The 19,236-nt window shown below is 43.8% G+C and overlaps 1 protein-coding gene across 1 annotated transcript in view; it reads left to right on the top strand.

Annotated features, from left to right (window-relative positions):
* The window catches only part of SIK2 (salt inducible kinase 2), a 122,498-nt gene that overhangs the window by 97,754 nt on the left and 5,508 nt on the right, over positions 1-19,236 (top strand). Inside the window, exons 5-9 of the mRNA XM_028105842.1 lie at positions 1,108-1,232; positions 1,684-1,807; positions 3,175-3,395; positions 4,842-4,994; positions 11,410-11,574. Coding sequence (XP_027961643.1) covers positions 1,108-1,232; positions 1,684-1,807; positions 3,175-3,395; positions 4,842-4,994; positions 11,410-11,574 — 788 coding nt within the window. The remainder of the gene's footprint in view (positions 1-1,107; positions 1,233-1,683; positions 1,808-3,174; positions 3,396-4,841; positions 4,995-11,409; positions 11,575-19,236) is intronic.

Here is a 19,236-nt window from a genome sequence, read left to right as displayed (position 1 = left end):
CATATCTGCCTAAATCAGAATGTGTAGGCCAACGCTTAGAGAATTGTTACCTAAGAAACACTATACTCAGTTGCTTTAAAACGTATAAATAAAGGTATAAAATATATCTTGCTACTCTGGGTAATGGCTGCAAGAGCAGCCAGTCACTCAGTTGTGTTTAGGTAAATATCTTAAAATTTCACTCATTTGTTTCTTTATAGACTATAAAAAATAAAGAGCTCTTGGGGTGCCTGGCTGGCTTAGTCGGTAAAGCAGTGTGGCTCTTGATCTCGGGATCATGAGTTCAAACCCCATTTGGGTATAGAGCTTACTGAAAAAAGGATTTTTTTTTTTAATTAAAAAAAAAGATGGAGAGCGCTTAATCATGGAGTAATTGAAACTCTAAGATTTTCAAATTCTAGTTGGTTGTCTACACCAATAGACTTAAAAATACATGATTCTAGGGCACCTGGGTGGCTCAGTCGTTAAGCGTCTGTCTTCGGCTCAGGTCGTGGTCCCGGGGTCCTGGGATCGAGCCCCGCATCGGGCTCCCTGCTCAGCCGGGAGTTTGCTTCTCCCTCTCCCCCTCCCCCTGCTTGTGTTCTGTCTCTCTCTGTGTCTCTCTCTGTAAAATAAATAAAATCTTAAAAAAAAAAAAAATACATGATTCTAGGGGCTCCTGGGTGGCTCAGTTGTTAAGCGTCTGTCTTTGGCTCAGGTCACAATCCCAGGGTCCTGGGATTGAGCCCCGCATCGGGCTCCCTGCTCGGCGGGAAGCCTGCTTCTCCCTCTCCCACTCCCCCTGCTTGTGTTCCCTCTCTCGCTGTGTCTTTCTCTGTCAAATAAATAAAATCTTTAAAGAAAAAAAAATACATGATTCTAAAGTCTTTTTCCAACCTCTCACTCATTCTCTTTGAGAAGAAAACTTGATTTATTTATACATTCATTCAACAAATATTTATGGAATACTTGATATTTTCTAGACATTGTGCTCAGTGCTGCAGACACAGCACAAGACGGATGCCATAGCAGTGCTATTGTTGATACAGCATATTGTAAAATTTACTACAAGAAATTCAGTATAGTTGAGAGCATAGATGAAAGTAACATTTATTTCCATTCCAATAGATTTCGGTTTTGGAAATTTCTTTAAAAGTGGTGAACTGCTGGCAACATGGTGTGGCAGCCCCCCTTATGCAGCCCCAGAAGTCTTTGAAGGGCAGCAGTATGAAGGACCACAGCTGGATATTTGGGTATTTCTTTCCTTTGCTGTGTTAAATGCATCTCTAACGGTAATAACTGGTACTTTGGCCTGTCTTTGAAGCTCTTGGTACCTAACACATAGGTAGTAGTTCATACTTTCCCTGTCCACTGGACTGTAATTAGAGCATTTTTGAATTAAGTTCTAGGAAAGAACGTCTAAGGACAGATGTTATTACTTTAATATCGGCCATAACTTAACGTTAAGTAGTAATCAAAATGATTAAATTCAGATCTTTGAGTATTTATTATAGGATATTTTATTGCAGTAGTCAGAGTTTTAGTTTTGCTTTGTCTTGTGTTGTTTTGAAATTCTGAGAAAATAGTAAATCCAAACAGGAATTGTTCAGCCCGTATGATTTTAAGGGCCCTGGGGATGTTTAGGAAAACAAAGAGTGTTTAAAGTCCTCAGTGGAAAAGTGACTGCCTTGTTTTCTACCCTAGAGCATGGGAGTTGTTCTTTATGTCCTTGTCTGTGGAGCTCTGCCTTTTGATGGACCGACTCTTCCAATTTTGAGGCAGAGAGTTTTAGAAGGAAGATTCCGGATTCCTTATTTCATGTCAGAAGGTAACCGGTTTGTCTTATACTTGTGCTTTATAGAATTTGTGCTCCGAATGAAATGCCTCGGCAAAGGCTTCCCTTGTTCTAAGAGTTTGGGTGCCAAACAAAGTGACTGAGTCACTTGAAAAGCTATAGAAGTAAGCAGCCCCCTCCATGTAGGTGAGAGAAGCTGTAGCCTTCCTACTTGTAACTGAAAACGGAAAGCTTTCCAGGTTAAGAACAGCAAGCCTTCGCATGTACTCTGGGTCTATAAATGTCCCCAGTTTATTTTAGACTTAGAGAAGCACTTTGGAGATAGATTCACAACCATTTTACTCTATGAAATAGTTTTCCTATATCTTTTGGTGAGAAGTTGCAAAATTACATTTTTTAATTGAATTAAAAACTGGCGAAGCTGTTGGATTAAGATGCAGTGCCCTGGCCCCAGCCTGACTTGGATTAGCTTGTTACGTACAACCAGTTGGGTTGTTGCTCAGCTACGTTTCCTCCTCAGGTTTTGGTGGTCATCCTTAACTCTTTCGTTCCTAGTCATGGTAGAAATAAAGCTCTAGTAGTTAAGAGCATAGACCTTGGAGCCCGGCTGCCTGGTTTTAATCTTGAGTCCACCACTTACTGGCAGTCTGCTTTGACAAGTTATGTCCCCTCTCTGTGCTTCCGTGTCCTCAGGCTACAACATGGGAAGAACAGTGGCTCCTGGTAAGGGCGCTGTGAAGATGAATGGAAGTAATCTGTGTAAAGCAGCTTGCATGGTGCCTGGCACATAGCAGAGGGTATGAGGCTAGCTTCTGTGGGGTGGTAGAGAGCATGATGTCCGCTCCGAGAATAAGTTGGTGCCCAAGTCACAGCAGTGCAGTTTTTGTAATATAATCAGAAGTAACTAATGCTTCATGTGTGTTTTTCTCAGCTGCACTGACAGGAGAAGAGCAACAGTCCTCTGGAGAGCTCTTGCCTCACACACGTAGCCTCTGGTGTGTCAGCCTCAGAAGTGACTGGGGCTCCATGTGTATGATGCTCATTCTAGGAGAAGGCTTGCTTTTGTCTTCAGCAGAATCTAAGTCTGTGGCTAGATCTTTTCACTTGAGAAATTCAATAGAAAGGTTCATTTAGCACAAAATTGGGCAGACCTACACCCTCCTGATTTTCTTAAGTATTCATTCTCAGTGGTGGTTACTTTTGTGTCAACATTCACCATGGGAATCTGATCAGTACAACTGGCTTTCATGTGTTCATTTATTCATTTGACCTTCTGCTTTCCAGTGGACATTGTGGAGGATACAGAGATTAATGCCATTGTGCAGAGTCACATGAGTCAAGCCAGTACCCTGAAGTGCAAGGTGATTTATATGACTTTTGTAACATTGTGTTTTCCATAGATTGTGAGCACCTTATTCGAAGGATGTTGGTCCTAGACCCGTCCAAACGGCTAACGATAGCTCAAATCAAGGAGCATAAATGGATGCTCGTAGAAGTTCCTGTACAGAGACCTGTTCTCTATCCACAAGGGCAAGAAAATGAACCATCCATTGGGGAATTTAATGAACAGGTTCTGCGATTGATGCACAGCCTTGGAATAGATCAGCAGAAAACCATTGAGGTAAAGTGATCAGAGATTTGACTGATGGTCTTCCGGCACAGCCACCCCCAACACCTAGGCATACTGTTCAGTTTTCCCTGAGGATTACAGTCAGACTCTATTTCATGTTTGCTTTTTTATTCAATATATGAATTCCTGCCTTTGCCCCACCTGCCAAAAAATTCAAGAGGTGGAGTTTATATAGGATGGGGAAAAGACAAAGATGAAAACTTAACAAATACAAAGTAGAAAATTTCATCTAAGGTGAAGCATGAAGTTTTATCCAGGTCATAAGCTAGTTTATATGCAATATAAATGTACAGCTAGGGAACAAGGCTGAGGGCCGATCAGGAAACAGGAAAGCCAGTGGGGTGTAGGCTGTGAGCTGGGGAAGCTGAGAAGGCAGAAACAGGTGGATTCCAGATTTGGAAGTACTCTCGGTCGTAGAACTGAGGGTCGTGAGCCTGGGAAATTCCTCCTCTCTTTTATTTCTGTCCATTAGTAGTGCGTATATTCCTAGGAGAAACACATTTTCCTTACCTCCACAACAGCAAAAAACCAACAGTGCTCTTACAGAGGAGGCATAACAAGAAAGAATACAAAATGCCTCTTGTGAACTTACAGTGCTCCAAACTGTGCTGCTGAGAGCCAAGCCAGACTGGCCCTACTGCTTTGTTTGTCCCGCGCTCAGCGGCGTGTTTCTGTCCTCGGCCGTGAAGCAGACCCCGAAGGGCCGCTGGGAGGGCAGCCCCATGGGCTGTGACTTCTGTCGTGCGTGCTCTGCACCCAAAGCGCCCTGCACAGCGCCCAGGCAGACGGTTAGGCTGAATTAGAAGCCACAAGAGCAGTTGTTCCTCTGTTCCACTAGTACCCTGGGAAAGCTGGCTGGCGAGGGATGTGAAAAATTGGGAAGCAACTTTATTTTCAAGGCTTCAAGAGGGTGGGACTGCAAAAACAAGAGGAAAAAGTTACCTAAGAACGGAGACACAGTGTCTCTCAGCTCGGCCTCCAAACGTCGCTCTCCAGCCCAAATAATCACCGGAAACTTCCCCAAAGACTTTAATCATTCATTTCAGAGTTTGCAGCAGTTTGGACTTGTGCCAAAGTTGTGGAGTTCGAGCCCGTGGGCCCAGGTTGTAACGGACCTTACACCATAGTCACAACAAGGGGACCATGGGCAGCACTGGGGACCTACGCATGAGACAGCAGCGGCGTCCCTCCTGCACACAGAAAAGCAGGTGGAGCCTGTTACTGTAAACGGGCCAGTCACTTAGGGGCATCAGCCTTCGTGTAATCAGCACTAAAAACTCAGAACTCCCTGTTCTTCTGAATTCTGGAACAGCTTTTGTTCTAGACACACTTTGTTCGTGACTCTGTCATGATTTCTGCCCTCCTTTTTCAGAAAGATGTAGATCACTGGACTGGCTTTTATGCTTCTCTGCCTTCAGCACTTGTTTTCTCTTTCAGTCTTTGCAGAACAAGAGCTATAACCACTTTGCTGCCATTTATTACTTGTTGGTGGAGCGCCTGAAATCACATCGGAGCAGTTTTCCCGTGGAGCAGAGACTCGATGCCCGCCAGCGGCGGCCTAGCACCGTGGCTGAACAAACAGTTGCCAAGGTAACGCCGCATTAGCCAGTGGTCTTATCTTGCAGGTGCCTGTTCACATGTTTGACACATTTTTCATCTTGTAGTACAATAGGGGGTTAGGATCTCATCCTCTACACGCAGTTCTTCTGTAAAGTTTCTGCCCATCACTTCCTAGATTCTCAAATGTTTTAGCATCTTCTTTCTTTTTTTTTTTAAGATTTTATTTATCTTACAGAGAGAGTGGGAGACAGAGAGAGTGGGAGACAGAGCATGAGCAGGGGGGAGGAGGAGGCAGAGGGAGAGGGAGAAGCAGACTCTCCGTTGAGCAGGGAGCCTGATGTGGGGCTCGATCCCAAGACCCTGGGATCATGACCTGAACCGAAGGCAAACACCTAACCAACTGAGCCACCCAGGCGCCCCTGCATCTTCCTATTTCTAAGGATTAATTTTATTTCAGTTTTTTTTCTTTAAGAGTTTTCTCATTTTTTAATCATTGATTTATGGTGGGAATTAATGTCACTAGCCTGTACACTCGATTCCATTTAATGAATTTTTACTGCAGATTTACTGTATGCAAGCTTCTACATTAGGCATGATAGGGGATGAAATACATAAAACCCGGACTTGGCCCTCAGAGTCATGACAGTATAAAAACAAAGTAAGACATCATCATAAGTAACCATCATCCAAAATAGAGAAAGATAAATCTGGGAGAAGAACCACGGGCAAAGGGGAGAGCGACACATCTGCCTAGGAAAGCCTTCATGGGAGGGTTAGCATTTCCGACAGAGCTCAGATCTTCAGGGATGTATGGACCTTTGCCAGGGAGAAGCAGGGTTGAAGGCATTGTACGTAGGCAGCAGAAGCGCTGAGTGGGCAAGTGTAGGGAACTGAACTGAAGCGCACAGGGAAATGAAAAAGTTGGCGTGGTAAGTTGAAGCCATGCTTCGAAAGCCAAAGGAGAGACTTTTTACTTACGATTCAGGAAATACTGAGGAACAACTGGAGACAGAAGCAGGAGAGTGATAAAATCACATCCAGGCTTTAGGCTGACTAATCTGTGACATCAGGAAGGGTAGATTGGACAGGGACGAGAAGAACTTGGGGGAAAGCAGTGAGGAGCTGAGAAATACTGGAGGCTTGAACTAACACGGTGCTGGTGGGAGCAGAATGGAGCGGATGAGCCCAGATCATCTCGGGTGGACTCTGGATGGACTCAGCGGTGGTTAACGCAGGTGCTCTGGCGCAAACCCCAGGTTCAGCCCTTTCCTGCTGCCTGTCCTTCAAAAAGTTACCTTAGGTCTTTCTGTGCCTCAGTTTCCCAAACTATAAAATGAGGAAAATTAGAGACTGTTCTGATGTTTGAATTAGTTGATAATTGTGCAGCACTTCGAATGTGCCCTATACATGTTGATTCTATAAAGTAAGAAGGAAATGTTGGGGAGCAAGGGACAACAGTGCTTTAGAGGTGACTCTCTTCTCGAGCCCGAAGGAGGGAGAGTAAGTGGTGGCACTGACTTGGTTGCTTGACACGAAGAATGGATCTGGATGCCAGGACAGAGGCTGAGGCTGACGGGAGGTGGGAAATCATCTGCAGAGAGGTTGAGAAAGAGGCATGGTACATGCGTACAGTCTATTAGGATTTCCATCCACTTCTGTGAGTGCTTTACTCTGTTCCAAGGGCAAGGAAGAGCTGAGAAGTTCTGACTTTGTATTTCTCGTTTGGCAGTTTACAAAATTTATAGGATTTACTAGAGTTTTGCATTGGCTTCTATAGAACACGTTGCGGGGGGAGGGACCAACAAAATTAGTATCTTGATTTTAGTAGGCAAATGGTATACACTGTTATACACGCTTTAATATATGAAATAATGTGAGTATTGATATTAATATGAGTAATGCATAGATAAAGTTCCAGATTAGAGTATCTCTGAGCAGTTAGAATCCTTCAATGTTGAATGGTATTGCTTTCAGGAGAGGAGGGGGATAAAATGAGAGCCCCTCAGTCGGAGTAGTAAAGTGAGCTGTAGAGGTACCCCTTCTCTCTGGAAAATGCTGCCAGGCAGAAGGAGAGGAAACAGGAAAGCCCCCAGTGCTGTACAGGCTTGCCCTCCCAAGTCTCTCTATTCTTGTTCGTAGTACACAGGCGAGGGCACGGGTTACGTAAATGATCGACCCTGGGCACATGCATATTATTATTGCACATGATTGCCTTTCTTACCTAAGCTTGAAGCAGATTCCCTAGGAAAGCTCAAATTATGTTTAATTTGGCTGAGAGTTCAGATGTATAACATGGCTTCTTAACGTTTGATAATTGTTTTTTATTACCAAGCACCACATGAATTCTTTTCATTTTATGCATTGGCCTAAGTTGTCATAGAAAGCTACTTACTGGGACTTAAAAATGTATCTAATTCAAGTGGAAGTCTTCAGTGTTCATTCACAGACTTCTTTAGAGTGCCTTCTGGATGCTAAGGTAGCAGGCACTAGGGCTGAAGAAGATGCTCCCTTCCCTATGAGATTTCACATTCTCATGTTTTGTTGAACTTGTTAAAAAATAGATTTCTCTGCACTTAGTTTCAGTAGAGCCTTCTCTCTTTAATTCTTTGTTCTGCTATTGGCTTAAAGAAGTGGCAGATCACGTGTTAGTTGGTATAACAATAGGAAATTGGGGAAGCAAAGTAATCCCATGCAAAGATCACATGAGCTGTGGAATCACATGGACCTTGGGTTCAATACGGAGCTGTGTGACTGGCAAGCCAGCCTCTCTCAGCTCCATTGTCTTTAAATATAAAATGGAAATATCAATATCTACTTCATGAGTTTGCTACAAAGATAAAATTAGGTAACTTATACCAGCAGCTCAGTTCAGCAAACAGAGCACTTCTGCGCCAGGCCCAGTCCCTGCCACCGTGGCGTCAGAGGTCCCCAGCAAATAGTCCCTGCCCCTAAAGAATGTATGGTCTAGTGAGAAAGTACCCATTATTACTACTTAGAAAACAGTGAGAGTCCTATCTCAGAATGATTTAGAGTACTTACATTTGCCATATACTATGCAAGAAATGTTCCCTCTAGTTGACCATAGACAACTATTTAGAAGAAATTCGTGTCATGCCTTCTCTCATGAATCCTAACTGCTAGCCCTTCTGCTCCAAGTTTCTATCAACTGTAAGTAGACAAGAGTGAAACACTCATCCCACTTCTTTAATCACTGATGAGAGGTTGCCCTCTACAGCTATTAGAAAAAGCATTGTATAGTTGGCCCCAGGGTACCACGGACTGGGGGGGCTTAAATCATAAAAGGTTATTTTCTCACAGTTCTGGAGGCTGAAAGTTCAAGGTCAAGGTGCCAGCAAGATTAACTTCTAGTGAGAACTCTCAGCTGCCTACTCAGTGGGCCCTCACATAGCCTTTCCTCTGCATGTGCAGAGAGAGAGATATCTGGTGTCTTCACCCTCATCTTAGAGGGACACGAGTCCTGTCAGATTGGGAGCCCACCCTTATGACTTCATATAACCTTAATTACCTCCTGAAAGGCTCTCTGTTCAAAGACAGCTGCACTGGGCCTTAGGGCTTTAACATACAGACTGTGGGGTTGAGGGGAGACACACAAGTCTGTCATAACCAGCATATTCCTATTGGAGCAGTAAAGATTCTCCCATAGGAGAAAACATTATTTTCATTGTAATGGTTATTCTAAAAAGCACAAAATCAGAAGAGATTCAAGACGATAAATACATGGTCATTACAATTGGGGCTGCTGGGTGGCTCAGTCATTAAGCGTCTGCCTTCTGCTCAGGTTGTGATCCCAGGGTCCTGGGCTCAAGCCCCGGTCAGGCTCCCTGCTCGGCGGGAAGCCTGCTTCCTCTCCCACCCGCCCCCCACCCTGCTTGTGTTCCCTCTCTCTGTGTCTCTCTCTCTGTCAAATAAATAAATTAATTAAATATTTAATAAATAAATAAAATAAAAACCATTACAATTGGACATGAGCATTGTCTGTTGCCACTCTTGAAGAAACTCGTAAAGTCTGCTTCCTTGGGATATTAATCATCCATCTGTGTATTAAAATAACATATTCTTTAGTCCACTCTATAGTGCCGAGCATGCCATTTGAATATTTTCACCCAACCTTGTTCCAAAAAGACTTCTTTAATCCCTTCAGTGATTGCAAGAATCCTAAAAAAAAAAAAAAAAAAAAAAACTACCATCCTATTTCCTATGAAGTGGTTGTCACAATAAAATATGTTCCTCCTCTTACCATACCAAGCTCACAGTAAGTTGTTGCTGTAGTCCAGGTTGGACGTGAAATTTGTCAAGGAAAATGTGTAACGCTTGGTCTGGCATAGCATGATCCTGCCATTTAAAAAGTCACAGCTAATAAGACGCAGACTGAGAAGGAACAGCACACCCTAGTTATCATGTTAGTACCTCATTTCCAGTGCAGTATCTTTAAATAATGCTTTTCCCTAATAATTTAAATTATTTCGCAGACAAAGAGCAGCCTAATAAATTTAGGAACCAGAAATTAAAGTTCAACTTTATCCTTTGATTGAAAAGCTGATGATAAGGGTAAAAAGAATGCATGAAATATACCCTATTAGGAAGTTTACATTTTACATTGTGACATGAGGACTTAAAAAATTAATCCACATGACTAATGCTTGAAAGGAAAAAAGTTGTTTAGTCTCAAAAGTGGCCCAGGAAATAAGTGTGAGGAATGATGATCTAAGAAAAGCCTTTTCTTTATCATGCTCAGGATCGTTTGCAGTGTACTTTTTTTCTGTTTTTACCACCCATATGATACCAACACTTGGCTAATGCTACTTTATTCCTTATCTCACGCAGCATATCTAATGATGTTAATGTTGGAATGTACCAAACATAAAGCATATTCTAAATATATTCAAAGTATATTCAAATATAAGGTCTATTTCTAACACACCCCCTATCGTCAAAGACCATTAACCTAAAATTTTAGCAGAGAATCATTAGATAATATCTGAGAACAAAATTATGCATTTGCAGACTAATTCCTGTATTAGATCCCTGTGATCTTTTCACGACTTTACAAGGAAGGAGAAGGGCAGAATTAACATTACTGAGTGAAGGACCTTTCATGTTACCTTTTGTAATCCTAACTTCACTGTGTAATAGGCATTGTGCCCTTTTCTAGGTAAAGAAAACAGGACTCAGAGGTTAGGCAGTTCACAGTGAGGGACGGAGCCAGGAATCACACCCAGGTCTCTGGAGGAGAGAAGCTAAAATCATACCAATATCGTTCCTTTTTGTTTGAATTTAAAACTTACCACCTTATGTCCCTTCACGTGATTATAGTAGGGAAAAAATAGGCCATGCCTCTGCCTTTTAGACACTAGTATATTCCTTCAAATGTTTGGCAGTGTCCATTATGTTCAAAAAACATCTGATGGGAGGGAAGGATTATCCAATAGTTTCATCTTTAAAATCAATCCTTGCCCCCAAAAAAACATCAAATCGAATCCTTACCAGTTGTCCTAAAGAAAGATTCTCTGTTATATGATTTTTTTATTATATTTTTAAAGATTTATTTGAGAGCGAGAGAATGGGAGTGAAGGGAGGGGCAGAGGGGAAGCAGACTCCCCACTGAGCATGGAGCCTGACTTGGGGCTCTATCCCACGACCCTGAAATCATGACCTGAGCCAAAATCAGTAGTCATATGCTCAACCGACTGAGCCACCCAGGCACCCCCATATGATTTTTTAAAAGAAGAGTTTGTAATGTTTGTTTACTTAGCGTTCTTAACAAACAAGACATGAAAATGGGCTGAAAACCACCTGGAGCTTTCTACAGTAGGTTGACTTCAGGAACATAAGTTGCTCGGCAATGAGCATCTCGCTTTCCACTGGGCCAACAGGCTGTGTTCAGTTTCTGCACCTCGTGGGAAGGAGGACACTCCTGTCACCTCCAAGTAGCTACCCCCTCTCTTGTCTTTCTCTGCACATGTACCCTTGTCAAGAAATACACACCATCTCACCCCACCAGAAAAACAAAGTGCAGTACACTTTGTGTTCTGGGTAAGTTGTGTGTGTGTACCCCGGTTCAGTTCTGAGTTCTGAAGACACAGGAACTTTTTTATTCTTTATAGCTTTCCATGGTGACATATTTAAGGATATAGACAATATATGTTTGTTGAATTAAAAAACAGCATTCTTAGGTTCTTTACAGAGACCAGCTTTCTTGTTGTCTCTGTGAAAGTTAGGCACCTCATTGTGGAACAGGAATGAAACTGAGACTGGTTCACATCAGTATCCATACCATATATATTTTTTATCAAATTTTTTCTGGGGTTCCAACAAATAAAACTTATTCTTTAATTGTACCAGGAAGAGTTATTTTATTCCAACAATTTTGTATATTTGTATAGAAAGTACTAATGTTCCCAAACTGTTCTCGCCACATTTGCAGGCACAGACGGTGGGGCTCCCAGTGACCGTGCACTCACCAAACATGCGGCTGATGCGGTCCGCTCTCCTCCCTCCGGCGTCCAACGTAGAGGCCTTTTCATTCCCGGCGTCTGGCTGCCCGGCGGAAGCAGCATTCATGGAAGAGGAGTGTGTCGACACGCCAAAGGTACAGACGTGTTGGAAAGACTCGAGTGTACTGGTTGGCCGGGCACTCACTTTGGTCCACAGGTGTTGTACTTTGGCTTTGTTGACCTTTGTCATCTCCTCAAGTCACTCAGGAGTGGCTTGTTCTTGTGCAGAAGACCTGAGAGAAATACCCAAGCTAAACTCGGCTCTCGTCGCCGCCTTACTGTCACAGCTGCTGCCTAACTCGTCAGACCTCGTATGTCCTTTCCAAAATCCTTCTTTCCCTTTACTTAACCAGTCCCTTCCCTCTTCAAGTTTCTAGATCCCTCATAGGTGTGGGATTTAAAAAAAAAAATTGTAATTCTGAAAACAAAAATGGAATTTTTGTGCTGAGTTGGGCTTTGTCTGTATGTTATTGTTGCCTCTTTTCTGCGCGTGTGCTGCAGCTATGAAGTGATGGGCCGCCTTTTGTGGTTAGATTTTTTTAAGATTTTATTAACCTGAGAGAGAGAAAGAGAGTGTGCACAAGCAGGGGGAGGGGCAGAGGGAGAAGCAGGCTCCCCACTGAGCAGGGAGCCCAGGATCATGACCTGAGCCGAAGGCACACGCTTAACCGACTGAGCCACCCAGGCGCCCCAGTTCAGTGTTTTTGTTTTGTTTTGTTTTGTTGTCCAGTTTGAGTATACATAAAGGAGATAAGTTTATCCTTGTGTACTGCATGAAGTTGGCTTCTAATACATAGAAGATGACAGCCTCTCTCATTTAAGGGATGCTTATTAATCCATGTTTTATCTACTTAGCGTCAAGTGGTGTCCGGAGGCTCGTATTAATGGGCAGACCTTGGAGTATGTTCAGAGTAGACTCTCTTCTTCACCAGCTCTGTGAACTTGGGTGAGGTGACTAACCGCTTTGAACGTCTGTGTTCTGTAAAATGAGAACACCCAACTCTGTGAGACTCGGGAGGATTAATTGAGATAACGTGTGTGAGGTTCTCAGCATTGTAAACACTCAGTATTGGTTTCCTGTCTTTTTAGCCTCTTTAGGTAATAAAAGGATAACTCAGACATGGATTTTGCCTCAAGTTTATAGTCTAGTAGAGGAGACATGATGGATAAGTAAAGACAATGCGCCAGGCGATGAATGAATGGATAAATATCATCAGTGCCTTAAAGAAATATAAATCAAAGTGCTGCAAGCCTGGAAGGAAGCAGGGGAGGTTGCTTTTGGCTGGTTTGATCAGGAATGTCTGGGTTGACTGTCAGAGCTGGGAATTGAAGGGTGGATGGTATTTTGGTGGAGGTAAAAGTCTGAGCAAGCAAACGTCAGGGAAACTTAGGTCCATCTAAGAGCAGTAGCTCAGTGTGTGTGTGAGGAAAAGGGCAGATGAAGGGGAGTTGGTTGGATAAGTAAAGATAAATAGCTTCGCTTTGAATGGCAAGCCCAAGAATGTAGGCTTTGTCTCTGGGCTGCAGTCCTCAGCGGAGCAATGTATTCCAGTATCATCAAGAGAGGGTTTCGCAGGGACTTCCTCAGTGCAGTAGGAAACAAGTGAAGGTTTTTGGTTAAGGAAGCCCTCAACTCCATGATGTGCTTCAGAAATTAGCCTGGAAGGTCCACAGCTGGGGACAGGCACAGTGGAAGCTTAGGGCAGTGTGTCCAGAGGGGAGGTGATGAGGGCTAGGTCAGCGCTCGGGGGGCTGCGGAGGGGGGGATGATACCAAGGGGACTGTGCAGCTAAAATTGATAGAATATTAGGGTCCAGAGGAACAAAGTGCGAACTCATACCAGTACTTTAGCCTGGATGATTGGGAGGGTAAGTGAGACAGGGAGCTCTGGAGGTGGAGCTGACTCAGAGGGTGGGTCATGTGTTTAGCTAAACTGTAGTCAAGGCGGCTTGGGCCGGGCTGCACAAGCGGGTGTGAGGCTGAGTTGCTGACGGTGAGGAGTTCGTGTCCATGGTCCTGAGGACGGGGCCGCTCCCTGTGGGCAGTCCGTTTTCTCTGCCTGTGGTTGCCTATAGGTAGTTCAGTCACCTCATCGACTTCTACATTCTCACCTAGAAATTTAGTTATAAGTTGGGACAACATAATTCATTTATTTTTAGGATCGAATTCCCTTGAAAAAATTAAAATGCATTCTGCCCAAACCTTATCTGTGAGGGCATCAGGCCTGAAACACAGATTGGGTACTGTCTGCTGTATTATATAGGGCAAGCTATTTTTAAAGCTTGTGATTGTTATTGTAACTAGGAAACAGACAGGAAATGAATGATTTTGTGAAAGATAAAGGCAGTAGCTAGATGGGGCATTTGCATTTGTAGGAAGAGCAGGGCCACGCTGGACCCAGACCCGGCCACCCACACTGGCACTCGGCCAGGCCATGCACATCCACTGGGCTTAGCCGTGGACCATTTCGTTGCTGCCAGGAAAAATGCTGGTCCCTTTTCCCTCCGAAGGACCTCCTTTTTGGGGGCCTGTCAATAAATGCACGTGCACCAAGCTATCAGAGCTACAGCTCCATTGTTCATGGTGCTTCACTCGCATTTACCGGGACACCCCCGTTTTGTCTTCTAAAAGATGCTTCCTAAATGAATGCATTGTTCATTCATTTCTACTCCCAGTTGGTGGCAGGTATTGTCCATCAGAGATCTGCCTCTCCTTTTTTCCCAGAAATCTTAAAACGGTCAGTAAAATCCTTTAGGGAGTCTGCATTGAAACGTTGGTTTGGGGTTCCTCCAAAACTACCACCTTTCTGAGACAGTCACCCAACTCTGAGAGGAACTAAGATCCCCAAGTGACAGACCATGTGGGGGGGCAGGTGCACAAACCCTATAGGGGCAATCTTTCTCTTTTAAGGGTTTCTTTGAGAATAGTCAGTTTCTTTCCAGTTTTTTTTTGAGAAATAATTGGCATGCATCATTGTGTAAGTTTAAGGTGTACAGTATGATGGTTTGATTTACATATATTGTGAAATGAGTACACAGTAGGTTCAGCTAACATCCATCTTCTTGTATAGATACAGTAAGAAGAAAAGAAAGAAGAAAAGAAAAAAGAAAAAAATTTCCTTTTGATGAGAACTCTTAGGATTTACTGTCTTAAAACTGTCCCATCATATAGCATTCAGAGCCGCGGTCATCGTGTCATGCGTCACATCACCGGTCCTTACTAACCTTACCCTGGAAGTTTGTGCCTTCTGACCACCTTCCTCCAACTCCCCCTCCCCCTGCCCTCCGCCTCTGATGACCCCAAGGCTGATCTCTTTCTGTGAGCATGGTTCTGTTCTGGTTTTTTCAGTTCCACATCTAAGGGAGATCATACAGTATTGTCTTGCCCTGACTTATTTACCGACCGTAATGCCTTCAAGATCCATCCCTGTCGTTGCAGTGGGAGGATTTGCAGAGTTTTCATGGATGAATAATATTCCATTATGTGTACAGCATGACTTGTTTATCCGTTCATCTGTGGGCACCCGGGTTGTTTCCACGTCTCAGCTGTGGTGAGCACAGCCGTGCAGATACCTTTCTGAGTTAGTGTCTTCATTTCCTTTGGATATAGGAATAATGCGTTTTACACACACACACACACACACACACACACACACATACACACACAGACGTTTTAGTCACTTTTAACATTGTATTAGAAATTATAGGGGTGCCTGCATGGCTCAGTCCATTAAGTGTCTGCCTTCGGCTCAGGTCCTGATCCAGGGTCCTGGGATCGAACCCCGCATCGGGCTCCCTGCTCGGCGGGGAGCCTGCTTCTCCCTCTCCCACTCCCCCTGCTTGTGTTCCTGCTCTCGCTGTGTCTCTCTCTGTCAAATAAATAAATAAAATCTTTAAAATATATATATATATATATATATATATATATATATATAATAATAAAAGGGTTTCCCAGGCTCCTTCATAGCTGGGTAGCTGAGCTGGGAAAATAAAAGTATCCCAGGTCTGTTTCCTCTTAAATAAGAGTAGGTCTGAAAAGGATATACCTCTAAGGCTTTGTAAAAGGGAGACGATTAACACTTACTTCTGACTTTGAATTTTTAATTTATAATTTAAAAAATAAAACCAGTCATAATCACACATGGAAAATTCAGAGAGGGATAAAGAAAAAAATTATTCATAATCCCACTACCCAAAGATAGGCATATTTTGGCATGTTTCCTAAAAGTGAGATTATAGATGGGTGGGTAGGTGAGTGTAGGGTGGCTCAGTCAGTAGGTAGACTTGTTAAAACAAAATTATATTCTATTATATGTAATACTGTATCTTGCTTTTACATAATACAACATCATGAGCATTTTTCCCCTATCATGAAATCTGAAAGCATAAGTTAACAGCGGCCTAATATATTGTATTAGATGTACCCTTATTTAATTACTATTTCTGGACATCAGGTACTTTAATTTTTTGGCATCCTTAAATGTGCTTCAGGTGAATGTCCTTGGGTCTAAATCTTTGACTATACCTCTGATTAATTCCTTAGGATAAATTTCTAGAACTGGGATATCCAGGTCTTTCTTCCTCATCTGGTTATCTGTTTCTTTTAATTTTCCTCGAGGTGGTAAAAAATGTTTCAAAAGAAAATGGCATAATTTTATTCTCCTGCCTTTAAAATTTTTATTGTTATAAAGCATTCTCTTTGGGCAAGAAATAATAATAAGAGATACGATATGTTAGTTAATCCTCCCAAACAACCACTGGACACGTGAGAGAAATTGAGCTTTACGGAAGTTGAACAGCTCACTGAGAAGTGCTGGAGCTGAGGTGTGAGCCTGCACCTCTTCGGTACGTGCCCGCCTTGCCAGGCACTGAGGGTACAGATGAAATAAGACACATTCTTAGCCTCCAAGGTCACTGGCTAATATTGTGCACTGGCCTACTGTCTCAGTCTGCTCAGGCCACCATAACAAAATACCATAAGCTGGGGGGTTAAGCAACAGAAATATATTTTCTCACAGTTCTGGAAGCTAAAAATTGAAGATGGAGATGGAGGTTCTGACCGGTTTTGTTCCTGACGAGGACACTCTTCCTGGCTCGTAGAGGGCTACCTTCTCTCTCCCTCCTCCCATGGTGTCTCCTCTGCGCTCACTTGGGGAGGGAGAGTGAGTGCGAGCAAGAGCACGCGCGTGGGAGCTTCCTGGTATCTTTTCTTATAAGGACACTGATCCTACCAGGTCAGGGTCCCACCCCTGTGATCCTAGTTTTAACTACTACGCCTCAGAGGCTGTGTCTCGAGATATAGTCCCCCTGCAGCTGAGGGTTTCCATATATGAATCTGGTGGTGGAGGAGGTGGGATGAGAGATGGGGGTCGAGACACAGACATTCAATCCATAACTATCTACCAGTCTTTTGTGCTAGAATCTTGTATTTTGTGGTAGACTCGGGTATTAATCAACCAATAGCAGAGTTTCTCAGAGTTTAACTTCTTCACGTGTATTGCCTATTGCAGTGAGGTCTCTTACTAGAAGTGATTGAGGGGCACCTGGGTGGCTCAGTCGGTTGAGTGTCCAACTCCTGATTCCAGGGTCATGAGATCAAGGCCCGCGTTGGGCTCTGTGGTTAGCAGGGAGTCTCCTTGGGATTCTCTCTCCCTCTCTCTACACACCCCACCCCCCACCCTACGCTCACACTCTCTCTTAAAAAAAAGTGATCAGTTGAGCTTTAAGGAAAGACAAAAACAATGTATTGTAAAATGTCCATTTCACCCATGTATCTTGAAGTTCTGTAATTTACAGTCAGCCTAGATTATTTCCTAGAGGAAAAGATCTTATTTCTAGTAGCTTAGGTCACATAGGTAGATCAGCCTAATATTTCAGTCACAAAATCCTGGGGCTGAATTTGTTCTATCAAGACCCTGGATAAATTGGCAGGCAAGGGTGGCATGACTATCACCTATTTCAGGAAGTGAACTTACAGCTGAAGGTGTTCACACCTATTAACTATGTCTGAGTGGGGGGCCCCCCACAGTGCTTTCTGATTTAATCATCATCAAACAGCATCTGAAAAACCAAAACCAGATCATTGTTTCCCAGGATGAAATTGAATTCAGCAGACATTTTTAAATGAAAGACATCATTCCTGTTACAGTCTAGAGGAGGAGATAATTTATAAGCAGAGAATTTAAGAAAAGAATGTAAATTTAGGGGGACTGCCAGGTCTTTTGAGTACTCCAAAAAAGATGACTATTCTCTATTAGGAAAAAAATAACCTGGTTGTAAGGCTATACTGTAAGAAATATCTAATAAAATTTTGACAAGCTATAGAAGTGTAAAGATGCAGGGCGCCTGGATGGCTCAGTCAGTTAAGTGTCTGCCTTTGGCTCAGGTCGTGATCCCGGGGTCCTGGGATTAAGCCGTACATCGGACTCCCTACTCAGTGGGGAGCCTGCTTCTCCCTCTGCCACTCCCTCTGCTTGTGCTCTCTCTCTCAAATAAATAAATAACATCTTTAAAAAAAAAAAAGGTGTGAAGATGCTTAGTAGATATTTACTCAGTACCAGTCTTCTTTCTGTTGCTTTATTCATTTCTAATTCATCCTTGGAGGGGGCACCTGGGTGGCTCATCGTCGTTAGGCATGTGCCTTCGGCTCAGGTCGTGGTTCTGGGGTCCCGGGGTCCTGGGATCGAGCCCCGCATCGGGCTCCCTGCTCGGCGGGAAGCCTGCTTCTCCCTCTCCCACTCCCCCTGCTTGTGTTCCGTCTCTCGCTCTCTCTCTCTCTCTCTCTCTCTCAAATAAAATCTTTTAACAATCAATCACTCACTCATCCTTGGCTATTCTCAGAAAACTGTATTAGTAGATAGTTAAGGAACCCACAGGTATGAAGCTAAGTTCCCCAAGAGCCATTCTTTCCTACAACTACTGAGTGTCCAGACAGGGGACGCCCGCCTAGGGAAGGGCGGAGGGGAACATGAGAGTCACTGGCCAGATTTCAGAATTTTTGTTTCTGGTGCCATATGGGGAAGATTGGTCTTAGTGTAGGAAGAAAGCATTTGCCACTCTTCCTGTTAAATGTGCACTTGTCACTTTAAAACCCTGTCATGCGTTAGCCACCTTATCCAAGTGGTGGCTACAGCCCCAGAACAGTTTTTATGGACTAACCGTCCCCTCCCCCAAGCAAACAAAGCCCTGAGTCACCCACAATCTCCCTCTCCAAATAAAGGGCCTTGCAATGCCTTCAGATTGGTTGCCATTAGAGGAAAGTTTTTCCTGTGCCTGGCACTGGGGTGCCCCACGTCACCTCTCACATACATGAGCTTCTCGTGCTTCCAGAGGAAACAAGAGGTCTACCCAGTCTATTCCAGGTGAGAGCACCACGGCGAGCCCCGCGTCCTATGACTGGCTGGCCCTGAGCAGCTGTTCCTAGGAGAAAACGGATTGATTTCCATGGGGGAATAGTTACGGTAATGAAGTAAATGATTGCCTCCTCGCTGGGGCTCTTACCAGCCAGGAGAACCCGCAGCCACAGCACCCCTTTGCTGGCTCTCCCTGCAGTAGGTGGTTCGTTTGGCAGAGGAGGGCAGAGTTCTTGCTCGCTTGGGAGCTGTGCTGAGCTCACCCTGTGGGATGGGAGCTATAGATACTGTGTGTACTGCTGGAGGAGAGAGAATTCAGTGCACTGGTGCTCATTAACCTCTGCTGGAATTTCGGGGCTGTGAGTCATTTGTTGTTCTATAATGGAAGACTTTGGCTGTGTGCCAT

The sequence above is a fragment of the Eumetopias jubatus genome, unplaced genomic scaffold (assembly GCF_037043125.1).
Source record: "Eumetopias jubatus isolate StellerSeaLion01/CBP00866 unplaced genomic scaffold, mEumJub1_p1.0 scaffold_13, whole genome shotgun sequence".
Classification (NCBI taxonomy): Eukaryota; Metazoa; Chordata; class Mammalia; order Carnivora; family Otariidae; genus Eumetopias; species Eumetopias jubatus.
This window is presented reverse-complemented; position numbering and strand designations above follow the sequence as displayed.